An 18,138-nucleotide genomic window follows, 5' to 3' on the forward strand; every position below is an offset into this window, starting at 1 on the left:
TATTTATTTAGATTTTGCTCACACCTTTTTCAGTAGTAGCTCAAGGTGAGCTACATTCAGTTACTCTGGGTATTTCTCTGTCCCAGAAGGGCTCACAATCTAAGTTTATACCTGAGGCAATGGAGGGTTAATTGACTTGCCCAAGATCACAAGGAGCAGCAGTGGGATTTGAATCAGTCACCTCTGGATTGCAAGACCGGTGCTCTAACCACTAGGCTACTCCTCTACTCCACTTTGTTTGCTGTCTGTACATGTTGACCTGAAAGAGGTTTTTATTTAATATTGTTGTTTATTGTTTTATTGACTTGTTCATTCATAGTCATTTGTTGGTTGTTGTTATTTGAGTTTTCGTCTGTACCTTGTTGTGAGGTCTGTTAACACAAATAAACAGCTATTTTGAAATCAATAAATGGATAAATAAATAATAAAATGGATCAGCAGATCAAGAAAAGGAGGGGAAAAGAGAAATTTTGGTGCAAAGAGTACAAGGAAAGAGTACTGAAAATGTACAGAGAAGTACAGTGAGGGACCTGCCTTTCCTAAGATATTATATTTAGTATTTCACATTTTTCTTATATGGGATGTCATCACATTGGGTGCGACTGCCAAGTTATAATAGCCATGGTGACAGTAAATGGGCAGTGGGCACTGTGCTTTCTGCATTTGTCTTGGACATGTAACACTATTTTGACAGCTCCTCTGAGTGAATATAGCAATGTTAATACTCTGTAATATATATAGAGAGAGAATTGTTTAACACTATATAATTAAAACCTAAAACTCTATCATTTATCTGTCTGTGCTAAGATAAATCACTAAATTCTGACATTTTCTTGGCCACAGTGTCGCATTTACTAATGTAACAGTTGGCCAGCTTTAGATAAAACTTATGGCAAGTGACACCCACCATAAAACCTGGTCTGATACAAACTGCTATGCAATGGGAGTCTTAGAGTTTATCCTATTAATTCTGCTCATTGGAAAAAAATGCATAGAATTGACTGATAATGTTGAAAGGGGCTTTTTAATGTTATCGTCAGTTCCAGGTGGCATCTATCACCTCAAATGTTTGGTCAGACCATTACATTTGAGAGTGGGGAGGAATCTTTCCCTCGGAGTAAGGGTAAGGCCTTGACAGGTGTGTGCAGTGAATAGGATAGGTAAAGAAAATGAGGAACCTATCTTCCAGCTGATTTGCCCTCTATCCTTTTCTTGCAGAATCTATACCGATGGCTGTAATCATAGGAGTGGCTGTAGGAGCTGGAGTCGCATTCCTCGTCCTGATGGCCACTATTGTGGCTTTCTGCTGTGCTCGCTCACAGAGAAGTAAGCCATTTCATTCTCTAATGGATGTGGTATCGTAGACAAAGGAAAATTTAACGACAGATTCAGTCATCTGTAGTAGAAATGTGTTTGTGGTCACTCTGTCAAAGGCTGACCCTGATTTGCCATGTTTTGCTCATAGCTGTTTGCCAGTTGTGTTTGTACAGCCCCTTTGACACTGATTACAGCAACTATGTAGCTCCATGTCAAGGAAGACAGGCTGAGTCAGTCTAGGTTTAGTCCCATTGTAAGCATGAAGATGTAATTCTGATTTCCTAGTTGAGTTCTCTTAAGAAAAACAGAACTACATCTCCCTACATGCAGTGGAGGAAAACCAGGACTAACTCACTCTATGACCCTTGACATAGAACCAGATGGTCATTTTTAACTATGGCTGACTAGATCGCAACAAATAGTAATATGATGGAATTACTGGTTTAACAGTGGTTGAATAGAGTAGCCATAACGCTGTGCTGTTATTCTGTCTGAACAGACATTCTGGACCACAGTCATGAATCAAAAGTACAGTATTGCCATGTTTTGTTATGATCAACCATTACCAACTTTGGTCAAGTGAGTAGTCTAATCTATCACATTCAGGGGCTGTTAATCTTTCTCCAATTTTTGGAATTCATTTTTATGTAATTAATAGTCACTTAACCCAAAACTTCACACAAGACAAATACCAAAACGACAGAGTATTGGCTAGTAATCCTACATTGAAAACATGTTTACCACCTGTAAAAGTGAGTAAATAGGATACAGTTGGCTGCTGTGTGTTTCTCCAGTTTGTTAACAGTTACCCTCTACTGTGTCTGCTTGAGCTTTGTACATAAAACTGTAAAGTTCTTCTGGATCCAGAAAATGAAGGCCTCCATTGGAGGAGTAGCCTAGTGGTTAGTGCAGTGGACTTTGATCCTGGGGAACTGAGTTCAATTCCCACTGCAGCTCCTTGTGACTCTGGGCAAGTCACTTAACCCTCCATTGTCCCTGGTACAAAATAAGTACCTGAATATATGTAAACCACTTTGAATGTAGTTGCAAAAACCTCAGAAAGGCAGAATATCAAGTCCCATTTCCCTTTCCAGTCAGCCAGTGTGGAAAGCACAAAAGTATTTACATAGCAGAAAACTGGTGCTGATATTTGTATTTCTAACAATCCCTGAATCTGCTACCAATGTTTATATTAAACTAATGAGTCGTAGGGAAGTCATTAATCTTTCCCTTTATTTTCAGCCATGTCTTTATAGATTGGTCTAACACAAAGGCCGAAGGAAATGCCAGTTTAATTTCAAGAAAATTGTGTTGCAGGAGAGATGCTAGGGTCTGTTCTCATAGCATCTTCAGGAGTCACAATTATTTTACTTTTAACATCATGTAAGAATAAAAAGGCAAAGAGGAGCTGGTAAATACATGATTGAGGCAGCAGGAATAATCCTCAAATCATTGAAACGCAGATGATGTTGGTGAATAAAGACCATTCGGCCTACTCAGTCTGTCAATTTATGATTGCCTGTTGTGCTGTCTTCATCTGTGGTCTTCTGCTCTAAGGTCCATTTATGTATGTCTCATGCATGTTTAACTTCTGCCTTTATTTTCTATAACCTTATTTTTCTATAATCCTGTAGCCACTATTGGAAACATGTTCCTGATGTCCACCACCATATCTATTATGATTTCTTTTTAATTTCTTTTGAGCCACCATCCCTTCAGCTTTCAATGGATGAACCCTTAGCACTGAGTTTTCATTCTATGGAATATTATCTTCTGGTGCATTAATTTGTCTGCTTGTTTCATCATTCTCCTTCTTTAGTTTTAAATCCTAGCTCTCCCTTTTCCTTAGTTCAGTATTTTCTTGTTTATATTTTTACATTCTCTAAAGGTACAGTCCCTAGGTTTTAATTCTTCAGTCTAGCTTCTAACACCATGTTTATATACACCACATGTCTGTATGGATTGCCTGCCTGGTGTTTTGATGATGACTGGCATCACAGCAGCCTGATCTATATAAATGTAGGGTCCCAGAAATAGCAAAGATTATTATAAAGAAAAGTTCATACATAGCCTCTTGAATTAAATAAAACAAGTGGAGAAAACATGTACAGCACTGATGGAGTTCTTTCTAACCCCTTTCCGTGTGGCCAGACTGGCTGCAGCAGAGAATTAAAACCAGCATCAGAAAAGCCGCAAGGGTGGGGGCTTCTGCCTTTGCTCTCCCTGCCCCCCCCCCCCCCCCCCCCCCACCGGTCTGGCAACTCTCTCTTCCTTCCTTTCCTTTCTCCCTCCCTCCAATCTGGCAGCTCTGACCTCTCTTCAACCCCAGGCTCCTGCAGGTTCAGCAGCATCTCTCCCTCCTTCTCTATACTGTGGTCCTCCAAAAGTAGTGAGTCACCAGCATCCAGGCGAACACACTACTTCCTGCTGTCGGAGCTCCTCTCTGCTGCTATTCCACCTTCTCTGATGCAACTTCTAGTGGGTGGGCAGAGCAGCAGAGAGAAGCCTGGGGCATCAGGAATTAGTGTGTCTTTTTGGATGCTGGTGACTCACTGCTTTTAGAAGTGAGCAGGGGATGAGAGAAGTGAGAGGAGGGGAAGAGAGATGGCAGACTTGGGGGGGTAGTGTGAAAGTAAGGGGTGGAGATACTAGATCAGGGTAGGGAGGAAGAAGAAAAGAAGAGAGGTGCTGGACTCCTGGAGGAGGAGGGGGGTTGAGGGAGGAAGAGAGAGAGAAACAGGGCCAGGGAATCAAGGAAGAGAGTGAGATGCCAAACTGGGGGAGGGGGAGGCAGGGGAGAAAGAAGGAGAGATGCTAGCCCCAGGTTGGGGTTGTGGGATAAGGGGAAGAGAGGGGATAAACTGGACAAGAAATAGGACAAGGATATAGAAAAAAGATCTTAGGCATGGAGTGAGCATAGGGACAGGGACATAGAGGGGAAATACTGGACAGGACGCATTAGAGACATAGAGTGAAGATGGATGGTGGACATGGAGAGATGAAATGTGAAATGGAGAGGGGACCCTGACAAGAGCAATGCAACAAAGAGACACTGGGACCAAAGCACATGGAAAAATAAAATGCTCAGATAACAGAGGTAAAAATAAATAAATAAATAAACAATATTTGTTCTGAATTTATTAATTGGAATATGTCAGTATTGCCAAATGTACTTCTCTGATAGCTTACATTTCAGTTTCAACTTCTCTAGTATTGCTGTACATGCAGCACCTAAGTTTTCGAGATTTCTAGTTGTCTTTATGTCTTCATATCTCTATTACTGATATGCGGTCCCTTGTTTCATATTTATTGAGGGTCTGTCTGTGTGTTATGTGCATGTGACCAAGGTGTGGAATTTTGCTAGTGTTTATTTTCTGTGTAGGCATCTGTAGCAGTCTGACTTGGTCTGTATTTTCGGTAAGAAGTATATTGGTGTTCTAGGATGCTGCATGTTTATAAGTAGGGTTGTTACTATTTGAGTCCTGGACATTCTGTCTTTCCAGTCTCTGCTGCCCACAAGGAACAAGCTGTGAAATGCTTATGGGACCATTGCAAGTGTGATGGTTGGTGACAGACCCTGAATGGGGTGAGGTTGCCAGTGCCACCCCCTGGCCATTCCAAGGCAATGGAGGCTAGCCTAAGGCCAGAAGGGGCACTTGGGCACTCTGATTCCCAGTCTGCTGCTCTAACCATTAGGCTACTCCTCTGCCCTGCCCTGGACATTAGCACTGCTTTATTATGACAGATTTTCTACAATATATAAGTCCAGAAGGTGTTTTTTTCTTACAGAGTTTGACTACTAGAGCTCATTTTCTATTATGTAAAGTTTGTGAAATAATCATAGAACGTATGCACATGTGGCAGTTTTTTCTTTTGAGATGGCAACCCTAGTGTGGACAGTTGGTTGTAGAGGGGCGGGACAAGGGTACAACAGTTGGCATGGCAGGGGACTTGGGGCATGGTATGAGGTTGGGAAAAGGGAGGGGCATAAGCGGAGCATGGAACGGGGCAGGTGTCAGGTTTTTCTTTGGCCAAAAATTGACAACCCTAATGGGGCAGGAACAAGTGGAGTTCGTACCTGCCCCTGAAGAGACCACTAGACTGCCAGGGCTTTCTAGGTTAGGCCCGGGGAGGGCCTACTGGTGTTGGGCAGGTAGGAGGGGCCAGGGGTAACTGTAGGGGGAGGGGGTATAATCTTGGGGGCTGCTGTTACTGGGGGGGGGGGCAATTTCATTTACAGTGTCAGTTTCTACCAAAATTGAGTGACCAGTTTCAGTTGCAGATTCAGTTTCAGTAGAAACCAAAAATTCTGGGTTCGGTCAGGTGCTATCATTATGAGGACATTGATGGCTAGCGGGAATTGACTTAGTGTGTGTATGTGGGGGGGGGGGTTGTTTATTTGTTTCTATTGCAATTTTGAAACATACTTTGAACAAAATATAGGTAATACAGAAAAACATAATGCACACAGTATAGAGTGGAGGAGTGGCCTAGTGGTTAGGGTGGTGGACTTTGGTCCTGGGGAACTGAGGAACTGAGTTTGATTCCCACTTCAGGCACAGGCAGCTCCTTGTGACTCTGGGCAAGTCACTTAACCCTCCATTGCCCCATGTAAGCCGCATTGAGCCTGCCATGAGTGGGAAAGCGCGGGGTACAAATGTAACAAACCAAAAATATTTGCCTCTACAAATTCAACTAGCCCACATGAAGACAAGCATTAAAGGAAAAAGATAAAACTCCAGAAAATAAGCAAGGGAGAACCTCTCAACTTAACAGTGCAATTTCAAAAGACACAAATACTAAATAGCCCTGGGAAAAGTCAGTCCTTATATTCATCAAGAACTTTCTCCAATTGTATAAAATCTACAAATTACCCTGAAAAGAAAGCATACATTTACACAGGAATTTCAGGAAAAAGTAGCCCCTAAATCTAACACCGGAGATTTTAGGATCCAAAAAGATTTTCTGTGAAGCAGAGTGGTGGACTTTGGTCCTGGGGAACTGGGTTCGATTCCCACGCAGGCACAGCTCCCTGTGACTCTGGGCAAGTCACTTAACCCTCCATTGCCCCAGGTACAAATAAGAACCTGTATATAATATGTAAGCCGCATTGAACCTGCTATGAGTGGGAAAGCGCGGGGTACAAATGTAAGAAAAATAAAATAAATAAAAATCTTTTTCCCTAAAATAAGCCTTCATAACAAAAACCTTATCTTTCTCATATGCAAATAGCCGTACACCACATCGCAACGCTCAAAATTGGCCCTACCCCCAGGCTCGCTCAGGAGCCCGGCGGTAGTTCAGGCTTCTGGTGCGCTGTGATTACAGAGCAAGAATATACGCTTCTATTTTCTAGCGCAGGGGTCGTGCCCGGCGATAATCGGGCCATGCTGGGTTACCGCCAGAGTCCCTACCGCCTCCTAAATAGAAGGCGGTAAGAGCTCCCCCAGGAAATGGCCACACGCCAATGCCTTGGCTTAGCACATAGCCATTTCCTTTTGAAAAAAAAATGCCTTTTACCGGCGACTGTAAAAAGGGGCCTTGATGCACAGCAAACCTGTGCGCTGACACCACTGCAGGGCCCCTTTTACAAATGCTTGGTAAAAGGAGCCCATAACAAGGAGAGTTGCTGTGGAAGAAACGTTATCTTGAGAGTTCTCTAAAGAAACCTGTAAGACCTTTAGCTTTGTGAGACTAAATTTAAAATGAATCAGAGAAAATGTTTCTTCACTCAACATGTAATTAAACTCTGGAATTCGTTGCCAGAGAATGTGGTACAGGAGGTTAGCTTAGCGGAGTTTAAAAAAGGTTTGGCCGGCTTCCTAAAGGAAAAGTCCATAGACCATTATTAAAATGGACTTGGGGAAAATCCACTGCTTATTTCTGGGATAAGCAGCATAAAATGTTTTGTACTTTTTGGGGATTTTGCCAGGTATTTGTGACCTGGATTGGCCACTGTTGGAAACAGAATGCTGAAGGACCTTTGGTCTGTCCCAGTATGGCAATACTTATATACTTATGCCTCCTCATCACCCTGCAGCTCTGCTCACCATTAATTGGTATATAGAAAAAATTAGCAACATATAAAGTATCACTTGAAGAAATGTTTAAAACTCCTTGAAATATTTTCTTAACAAAATTTCAGGTAGCAACAAACCTATAAAAGGAAAATTTAAGAACTGTAAGTTCCTTCCTCTATATGCATTTCCCATTATCAATAATTTGAAATGTAAAGTAAGAGAATCTTTAATAGCAAAGACAGAAACAGCCTAAAGAGAGGAGATCTGCAGTTATAGTGCGAAGGATGTAAAAAGAATTGAAGCGTTGCAAAGAAAAGCTACGAGAATGGTAAGGGATTTGCGTTACAAGACGTATGAGGAGAGACTTGATGACCTGAACATGTATACTCTGGAAGAAAGGAGAAACAGGGGTGATATGATACAGACGTTCAAATATTTGAAAAGTATTAATCCGCAAACGAACCTTTTCCGAAGATGCGAAGGAGGTAGAACGAGAGGACATGAAATGAGATTGAAGGGGGGCAGACTCAAGAAAAATGTCAGGAAGTATTTTTTCATGGAGAGTGTAGTGGATGCTTGGAATGCCCTCCCGCGGGAGGTGGTGGAAATGAAAACAGTAACAGAATTCAAGCACGCGTGGGATAAACATAAAGGAATCCTGTTCAGAAGGAATGGATCCTAAGGAGCTTAGCTGAGATTGGGTGGCACAGCCGGTGTTGGGATACGGGGATAGTGCTGGGCAGACTTATACGGTCTGTGCCAGAGCCGGTGGTGGGAGGCGGGACTGGTGGTTGGGAGGCGGGGATAGTGCTGGGCAGACTTACACGGTCTGTGCCCTGAAAAGGACAGGTACAAATCAAGGTAAGGTATACACAAAAAGTAGCACATATGAGTTTATCTTGTTGGGCAGACTGGAAGGACCATGCAGGTCTTTTTCTGATGTCATCTACTATGTTACTATGTTACTATATGTGACCCCCCCCCCCCCCCCCCCGAGCAAAAAGGTACCAAATGTTTAGAGGGGTAACTTTCATTTTTGAAAGTTTTGTGTACTATGGCCTAATGAGTTAGTGCAGGGGGCTTTAATCCTGGCAACCTGGGTTCAATTCCTACTGCAGCCCCTTATGACCTTGGGTAAATCACTTAACTGTCCATTGCCCCAAGGTCACATTATGTTTTTCCACTTAGCAAAATTTGAATCCACATTTGAAAATGTGGTAGTGTTTCTTGGGTAAGAGTGCATACCTGGGTGACTATCCTATGAAGCAATCCTTCCAGCCTTATAATAAACAAACATTTGTCCTTTAAGGAAATATTTTATCTCCAGCATCCAACTCCAATTACCGTTCTCCATGTAAAGACACTACTTTTGGCAAGGAAACATATGAAAGAGAAGCAGAGGAAACTGGGGTTCCCGGTGACAACATCTTCAAAGGTGATGATGAAACCACTGGAGAACCACATGGAGAAATAGTCAATGAAACTGTTGGAGGGGAAGAGAGGTACATTCAGTGAAACTAGGAAAAGCCCCATCCTATGACAAAGATGAAGAAGAAGCAATCAGTAAGGCTGTGCCTGAAACAAGACACTGCAGTACCTTTGGATGTAAACTTATGCTTACCCATAAATCCAAATGCCAAGATTCACAGATAAAACTTCAACAGTGCTTATGTGGTGTTCCAAGGGGCTCCCAAGGGGCAGGGCATGCCCCTTTGGACATGCACCTGTGGCGGCACACCTGAGCAGTGAAATCACAGAGGGTAGGTTTCACAAGTGCCTGCTGACACACTTGACTTGACTGTCCAGGGCAACAGTAAATTCTGTTCTCAATGTGCTGTGCTTCTCCACTCTCTTCCAACTTGACTACAGGGCCAATGCTCTTTAAAGAGTTTCTGGAGGCCCTCCAGTAAATCTCACAGAGGGCAGGTATCACAAATGCCTGCTAACACAATTGGCTGGATACAGTCTGGGGCAACTGCAGACTCCACTGCCAATGTGCTATGCTCCTCCACTCTCTCCTCGACTCAGAGTTAAAGAGTCATTCTTGTTCAGGTTGCCAATTCAAATCTGACTCATATTGCTAGCAACTAAAAATTATCACTGCCTAAAAGCCTTTTGATGACAGCCATAAAGCAAGCTGGTGGCTGCAGTCCAGTTCACAGCATTCATCATCACAATCTAGCAGTAACTGATGGTCTCAGCAGGGAAGCGAAATACTCCATGGGCATGAAACCTGAATTACTCCCTTACCTGTATAGGTGATGCCTCCAGGACAAGGTTGAGAAACATTAGAAGGGCAGTTTAAGGAAGATCACATTGCTACTACCTAAACAGTGCTTGTTCTGTAATGGGGCACTGTGCGTGTTTGTAGCTTGCACTGCTGTACTTTTTTTTTTTTTTTAAATGAAGTAGCTTATATAAGGAAAGCTTACACCGCAGCTGCATATGTTGCCGCTGTTCTATTGTGGGACAGTGTATGTAGTGCAGCTGTTTGGGTAGGGTGAACCATATAGGGGTATTTGTGTCTTTTGAAATTGCAAATTGTTTTTATGAAAGGAACGGCTAACACAGGAGTTGACCGTGGCTGTCCTTCCCGACAGGACAGCTTGGCTCAGAAGTTTTTTATTTTATTTTATTCTCAGAGGCATTGGACATTTATACATCTTGTATAATTTACAACTGAACTCTGACCCCTGAGGCAGCCATTACTTAACGCCAAAACACGGCCCGTGTCGGGTCATTTTTCAATAAAATAGTCCTGTTGGCCCAGCCTTGAAGGCCCAGTGTTGCTTTTTTTGTTTGTAGCTATGTAAGGAAAGCTTATACCGCAGCTGCATATGTTGCCGCTGTTCTGTTGAGGGACAGTGTATGCAGTGCTGCTGTTTGGGTAGGGTGAACCGTATAGGGGTTCAGTAAATGGCATCCAAAGTTAGGCACTGGATGATCTGAAACTGAGCTAGTATTCTGTAAAGGGCGTTCTGCTCAGAACAACCTTTACAGAATACTAGCTTAGAGCACATTTTGTACCTAACTTTGGGCATAAGCTCTTACGCCTGCCAGAGACTAGGCTAAATGCTTGCACTCAACGGATCAACTTAACGTGACCTCACAGTTTTGGAGTGGGGACTGTTCATCAATGACTCAATATTATGTCCCAAACATCCAACTTTAACTGGCACAGTTCAGTCTCTCACATAAGTTATTCTCTAGATTTTTTTAGGTTTTTTCAGATTTTGTTCGGGGATCATCAGATAATTTCATCAGCAACTCCCATTTGGGCACAGCGCCCCACTAATCATAGCGCTGTGTATATCTTCATAGATCCACCCGATAATTTTTTTTTATATCTAAACTTTTTAAATTATATAGACTTTTTTTCAACATTTCACTGTTTTCACATCATACACTATGTACTTAACTTAAAACAGCAGCCTTGCAACTCGATCAAACCTCTGCCAACCAGGCTGAGTTTCGAGATTCTTCATCAGGGTAGAGGTTTGCTCATAGTCTGTTCTTACAAAAATGAAGAGAAAAGATGGCCTCCAAATGGGAGTTGCTGATGAAATTATCTGATGATCTCCGAAAAAAATCAAAAAACCTAAAAAAATCTAGAGAATAACTTATGTGAGAGACTGAACTGTGCCAGTTAAAGTTGGATGTTTGGGACATAATATTGAGTCATTGCACTCAACAGACAGCAGTTAGGCATGCAAATGCCAGGGCCGCCGAGAGGGAGGGGCGGGGGGGGGGCAAAATTCCCTGGGCATGGGCCTCTAAGGGGACCCTGGGCCGGGGTCTCTCTCTCTTTCTCCTGCTGCTGACGGGATCCGAGTGATCACGTCCCGACAGGAGCAGGAGATAGAAAACTCTGGCACCACGGCAAGGCCCCCCTCGGAGGCTGGGGAGGACCCGGAGGAGCAGACACTGCAGGTCTTCCTCCAGCACTGCTCTTCTGCCCAGCTGAGCGGCTGCTTTTCCTATCAGATCCGCATGATCAGTTTTGAAACCGAGCATGCCCTGAGAGAAAAAGCAGCCGCAAGGGCAGGTAATTGGCAGAAAAGCAGCGCTGGTGGAAGATGTCTTCTGCTGGCAGGGCATCGGAATCCCCACCAGCCAACAAAGTATTTCAATAGTGGCAGTGGTGACAATTGTGGGGAGGGGAGGCAGTGATCCTGGGGGGGGGGGGGCAGCAGCCCTGCCTCAGGCCTGGGTCAGTCTCTTGGCAGCCCTGGCAAATGCCTAATTTCTGAGAACGTCTCTGACCTTCCCATGCCCCTCCCACAGCCACACCCCCATTGGAGTTGTGAGCTATGAAATTTAGGCACGTATGTTATAGAATATGGCGTAGGGCAGATCCATGCCCAACTCCTAATAACTACCAATTAAGTGCTTGTTAACTCCAATTATTGATTGTTAGCACCTAATTGGTGCCCAAATTTGAGCGACCTATATAGAATCTTGGGGATAGTGACCAGGGGGTGCCAGCAACGTCAGAATTTTGGGCTGGTCAACACATCATTTCTTGCTGTCACGGGGTCACTGTGATAGAATGAAGGTTATAAATAGAAAAAAAAACAAAGCATAGAAAAGAAAATAAGATGATACCTTTTTTGTTGGACTCAATCCATTTTTTGATTAGCTTTCAAAGGTATCTCTTCAAAGGTTACCTTCGAAAGCTAATCAAAAAATGGATTGTTAGTCCAATAAAAAAGGTATCATCTTATGTTCTTTTCTGTGCTTTGTTTTCTTTCTATTTATTACCTTTAAAAGTGGACTAACACAGCTACCACACCACTTTACTCATGATAGTATGAAGAATGAAATACACTCAGCTCATATCAGAAGACTGTCCCTATGGCAGCAGATGACATGTGATTAATTGCTGTTTCTGCTACTGACATGGGTTGGAGAGGAATGGGGAGGAGTTGCCAGATGTCTGAAAATTCCCCAGCCCAATTTGTGGCCAAAAATAGCCCGACACTTAAAGCAGCTACCTGAGGAGCTGGGGGGAGTGAGTACCCTTCGGCGCTGCGTAAGGTGCAGGGAGGTCCCCCTCGAGGTGAGGAGGTCCAAAAAATGCCCCAAAAAGCAACCAGCATGGGGAGGGGGACCAACCGGCACAGCAAACTGGTGTGGCAAAAATTTTTTAAAAGAAAGCAACCCGTAACTGTGAAAACTGCCCGTGGCAAGTTTAAAAGAGCCACCCAATTCTGCGTTTTTACGTTAACCATGTAGAAGCCCGTAATATTCCTGCGGGTGTCTACATGGTTAGCACATGCTAATTTTTAGCACGCGCTAAAAGAGCTAGTGCACCTTAGTAAACAGGGCCCATATGTACTCTAATGAATGTGAATTCCTTATGGTCAGCCAGAGATCTGAATTTTTGGTGATCTTAGTACTCCAAAGAGCTTAATCCACAACTGGCTCTTGTGTCTTCATCTGGTGAAGCTCAAACTGGGACTGTCTCCACAAGGCTCAGCAAGTTCTTTACTATCAGAAATCATTTACTGTAGATCTAAAGAGGTCTTCAGGGATGTGCCACTCTGTGTGCTAAATAAGGGCACTCATTTTCAAAACCTATGGATGTCTCAAAAGGCCAAAATGGATGTCCATATGCTTGAAATGTCCAACTCCCGATTTTGCAAAGGCAGAATAGGGCCATCCAACACTGCAGTATATCCAAATAGCAAGGGGCCATGTTCTAGACATGTTTTGGGCAGGACTAGGAAGGGACTGAAATCTGGACATCCAACAGCAATTACCAAAGGGAAAGACACATCCATGTCTAAAAAGAAAGACATTCTTATTTAGACTTGATTCAGGAACTTCCAGGTTACAGAAAGGCGCTGATTGAGCAGCTGTCCACTGGAGGGATTAAGGCATGGCACTTCCTTAATCCTCGAATGGTTTCTATTCCCTCCCTCACCCCTGAAAGTGAAACCAGAAGGGGATACCAGGCTGTATAACAGCTTCAGGTATTATGGGCATTTTTAACAGAGACGGAAGCAGGTCTGAGGAGTAGCCTAGGAGTTAAAGCAGTGGACTGTAAACCAAGGGACCCAGGTTCAAATCCTATTTCAATTTTTTTGTTTTAAGTTGTGAGCCCTCTAGAAACAAAAAAATGCCTACTGCACCTAAATATATAAGGTAGTTGCACGCCTGAAGGCTATTGAAGTGGTGTACAGTAGATATTTTTTCTGTTTTTAGAGGGCTCACAATTACAAAAACAGAGTTAAAGTAGGATTTGAATCTGAGTTCCTTGATTTGCAGTCCAGTACAATAACCACTAGGCTGACCCTCTGCTCTGTGTCATCTGTGTGGCCATTTCCTAAGAACGCAGCTATACAGACGTCATGTCCCTTGTTCCCCCCCCCCCCCCCTCACAATTAAAAATTTGGATGTTTCAGTTTGTAAATTGTTCATACTGGATGTTTCTAGTGCATGGATGTCCATCTCATATTTTCGAACAGGCTGTATCCTGTTCAAAAATACATGTGAGATGGACGTCCATTTGGAATATTCTGACTTGTATGTGCCTATATTGACTTGGACGTCCTTTTGAAAACCACCAATCATTGGAAAATTGTACAAATATTTTAAAATGGTATAGTGGCCATGGTATAAAGGAATTCACCCCAATATTCACCAAGACTGGCGCTGGGATTTTCAGATTCATTTCATTGAAGATATCTGTGACCCTAAGTAAAAGGCCCTTGACTTGGTGGTGTCTCGGTCTGTAGGATTTTGGCAGGTGTGTTTTTGTGTCATGTGCTCTGGATTCAGGAATGTGTGAGAAGGGAGTTGGGAAGAAAGGAAGTATGTGCATGTGTCATAGGTTTTAGATGGGTAGAACAGGGTAGCTCTCTGAGATGTTTTGGATACAAAAATATGGGGGATACTTCCTTCCTAGCTGTAAACCTGCGAATATATTCAAATTCCTTTCTTCATAGGTCCTGTGCCTGCTTCTAGTCTGGGCAACTAACATATTGTCTCTGTTTCTTTTCCTCAGACTTGAAAGGAGTGGTCTCAGCCAAGAATGACATCCGTGTAGAGATTGTGCACAAGGAGCCAGCCGCTGGGCGGGAGAGTGAAGAGCACCCAACCATCAAGCAGCTGATGGTATGCATACCACCTACTCCCTTCAGTCCACCTCCTATTGCTATAAGACACAGGAAGGTCTTGGGCAGGGCTCTCAATTTATGCCCCTCCCCAACTCCATTAATCTACTCATCAAGGTCAAACTAACCAGCCTGTAGTTCCCAGCTTCCTCCTTACTTCTACTTTTCTAGAGAGGAACCCCATCTACCCATCTCCAGTTCTCCAGAACTACTCACACTTATAAGGAAGTATTGAAAATGTCAAAAAGCAGAGATACTAAAACTTTCCCTAGTTACCTTAATACCCTCAGATATATCCCTTCTGGTCCCATCACTTTGTTAACTTTTAGGTCAGCTAGCTCCTCATGAACACAGTCTTCTGAAATTGGATCAAGATCCACCTCACGTCCATTCCTGTTTTGGGCCATTTTCTGTGGTTATATATTCCCAGTTCTTCCTTGGTGAACACCAAACAAAAATATTTGTTAAGCAATTCCACTTTTTCAATGTGTTCCATTATTGCAGAAAAACATCTGTCTTTTGGTGCTGCCCAAAACACACCCACTTGAAATTTGGATGAACTATGGAGCAAAATGACTAAAATCGATGTGTCAAAAATCACAACTTGGACATTTTTGACAGAAAAATGTCCCTCTGCCACGTGATGACGTTTTTCGTCTTGTAGTATCTTAAAACAATATTATTTGCCTTCCTCTTTTGAATTTCCTGTATTAATGCCAGATAAAACAAAAACCTAAACAAGAAAGCTTCTTTTTAAATAATACCTTAATCTAAAAACTATAAAATTAACTCAGCAACTTAACTACAATATAAAAACAGAGCCGCCAAGGGAGGAACAGGGGGGCAAGATTCCCTGGGCCCGGCCTCCCAAGGGAGCCTGGAGCCAAGGACTGTCTCTCTCCTGCTCCTGTGTGTCAGGACCCGGGTGATTGCATTAACATGATAACCTTGGCACCGGAACATAGGAACAACGAGAGTGACAGATCGAGGGAGGAGAAGAGTAGACGCAGGAAGCTAAGGGGGCGGGGACAGCTGCCCAAGCAAGAAGGGGGCGGTGGCAGCCCAAGTGGGGTGATGGGGTGGGGGCAGGGGCGGCAGTGGTGGCCCTGCCCCGGGCCCGGCTCTATCTCTCAGAGGCCCTGTATAAAAAATATATGAAAAATATCCCTGTTTTTAAGAATAGCAAATCTTTTCTTGTAAAAGCCAGAAAATGACCTCAGCTTGAAGTGATCCCCTCATTTGGTGTCCTAGATGAGCCTTCACTCCAATATTCCCCCCTCCCACCAATTAACCTTCAGACCCCAATTCCCTCCTCCCAAGATTTTAATAAACTCAACAGTCATGATCATTCTACCACCATCCTTCCCAGAACAATGATGTAAGAATTTCTAATTGAGCTTCATACTTTTATAATATTAAATTTTGCTACATATACATAACGAGAGTAATTTTATAAAATGACACCTAGTTTAAGAGGTCAATCAGGCACCTACTGTAGCCCTTTTTTTTAAACCACATATGTTCCTAGGTGTTTTTATAAAATGGCCCCCAAAAACTGCAGAAAATTGTTTCTAAAATGAAGGTGAACATGGTTAAAAGAAAATCATCTTATTCTTAATCCTGAAAAATCTAAACGCTTGTTTTTTAGCAATATTACATCTTCCATGGCAAATCTCCTTGTTCATCTTAATCACATTCCAGTCCCTCTCTACTCATCTACCTGAATTCTGGGCGTACTTATAGATACAAATCTCACATTTCGACCACAAATAGGACAAATAATACAATGCTCTCTGTTCAGGCTTCGTCTAAATCTGTCCAATTGCTTCTTCATTCTTTGGCCCTGAATGTGCTAACACATTCCCTTGTTATATCACAGCTCAACTATTGCAATTTGTTATACAAAGGCCTTCGCATTAAAGATCTACATCATGTTTATAATACAAAATACAGCTATTCGCATAATTCATAAGGCAAAAAGATTTGATCACATAAAACCTCTTCTAAAAGCTTCACATTGGCTCCCAGTCACACATAGAATTACATATAAACTGCTTCTACTAGTCTTCAAAATGTTGACCTACAAGGACCTGCTTACCTTGATCAGTTTCTCTTACCCTACTCTCCTTCCAGAGCACTTAGTTCCCAAGAGCAACATTTACTTACCAAACCAACTTATCAACAAGTATCCCATGAACACACCCATTCCGTAATATTCTCCATCCAGGGTCCATGCCTTTGAAACTCCCTACCCTCCTCATTACAAAGACAGAACCAAAACAGACAGAACTAAAAAGACAGAACTAAAAACATTCTTATTCCTAGAATAAGGCACTGCCCGATTACCACCGGGTACAGTCCGGCGCTACAAAAATAAATAAATTTTTGTAGCGCCGGAAATGACAGCATGCTAGGGGTAGGAAGTACCGCCAGGTTACTGCAGTATTCCAGCGGTACTTCCTGTATAGCAAGCAGTAAGCCCATGTTGGGCTTACCACCGCTTAGTAAAAGGAGCCCTTAGTCCTATTATTAACTAATCATCTCCTCTCAGAGTACTGAAGAGCATCCTAGTGTTCCCCCCCTTCAAATATTGCAGTTCTTCCCTCACAGTCAATATCTGTCTTAAAGCACTCATAATAATAATGTTATTATTGAAATTGTAAGCTGCCTAGATGGAGCCTCCAACTTGAAACTTGAAGATGCAGACGTTTATACTGGAGACAAACAAAGCAGATCAATAAAGTGATATGGTTCAAAACTTTATTTTCAGAAATTCGCCCGACACAGACTGTGTTTCGCCCACAAGGGCTGCGTCAGGGGCTAATAGTCCAAACAGGACATGAGATTGAAACGTAAAAAAACAGCAGGGTGCTTTCCTCAATCAAGGTGAGGACGTCAGCTCAATACACAGGGGTCGCATCTTTTTTTTTCCAGCAGCTGAGAGATGCGACCCCTGTGTATTGAGCTGATGTCCTTACCTTGATTGAGGAAAGCACCCTGCTGGTTTTTTACGTTTCAATCTCATGTCCTGTTTGGACTATTAGCCCCTGACGCAGCCCTTGTGGGCGAAACACAGTCTGTGTCGGGCGAATTTCTGAAAATAATGTTTTGAACCATATCACTGATTGATCTGCTTTGTTTGTCTCCACGTTGGATTTTGCAGATCGCTTGCCATCTTGTTTCTTAGGACGTTTATACTGGTTCAGGAGCAGGTGTAAATTTTCCCCAACTCCACCCAGCATAGGATAGATTCAGTAAATGGCGCTCAAAAATCAGTGCTGAACAAAATTGGCAGTGAATGCTGTTCCATAATGATCACTGAAAGATGAGCGCTCACTATAGAATAGCATTGAGTGCCAATTTCAGCACAAATTTAGAAACGCCCCCCCCCCCCGACCCACCCTTGCACCTCCCATAGCCACAGCCTCTTTTGGGTTGCGTACATGGGGTTTGGGTGCACATTGTTATAGAATAGCGCATAGCAAGATGTGTGCGCAAATTCAAGTTGGTGCCAATTAGCAGACAATTATTGGCACTAATTGTCTTGTTAGCCAATTTAGCTTTATTTTATTTATTTATTTATTTATTTATTTATTTATTTGGATTTTGCTCACATCTTTTTCAGTAGTAGCTCAAGGTGAGTTACATTCAGGTACTCTGGATATTTCTCTGTCCCAGGAGGG

The 18,138-nt window shown here is 42.9% G+C and overlaps 1 protein-coding gene across 1 annotated transcript in view; it reads left to right on the forward strand.

Moving 5' to 3' along the window:
* KIRREL3 (kirre like nephrin family adhesion molecule 3) overlaps positions 1-18,138 on the forward strand; it is a 1,393,929-nt gene that overhangs the window by 1,343,005 nt on the left and 32,786 nt on the right. Inside the window, exons 14-15 of the mRNA XM_030221488.1 lie at positions 1,219-1,326; positions 14,347-14,456. Of these exons, the coding sequence (XP_030077348.1) occupies positions 1,219-1,326; positions 14,347-14,456 (218 nt within the window). The remainder of the gene's footprint in view (positions 1-1,218; positions 1,327-14,346; positions 14,457-18,138) is intronic.

Source organism: Microcaecilia unicolor, chromosome 12, assembly GCF_901765095.1.
Source record: "Microcaecilia unicolor chromosome 12, aMicUni1.1, whole genome shotgun sequence".
NCBI lineage: Eukaryota > Metazoa > Chordata > Amphibia > Gymnophiona > Siphonopidae > Microcaecilia > Microcaecilia unicolor.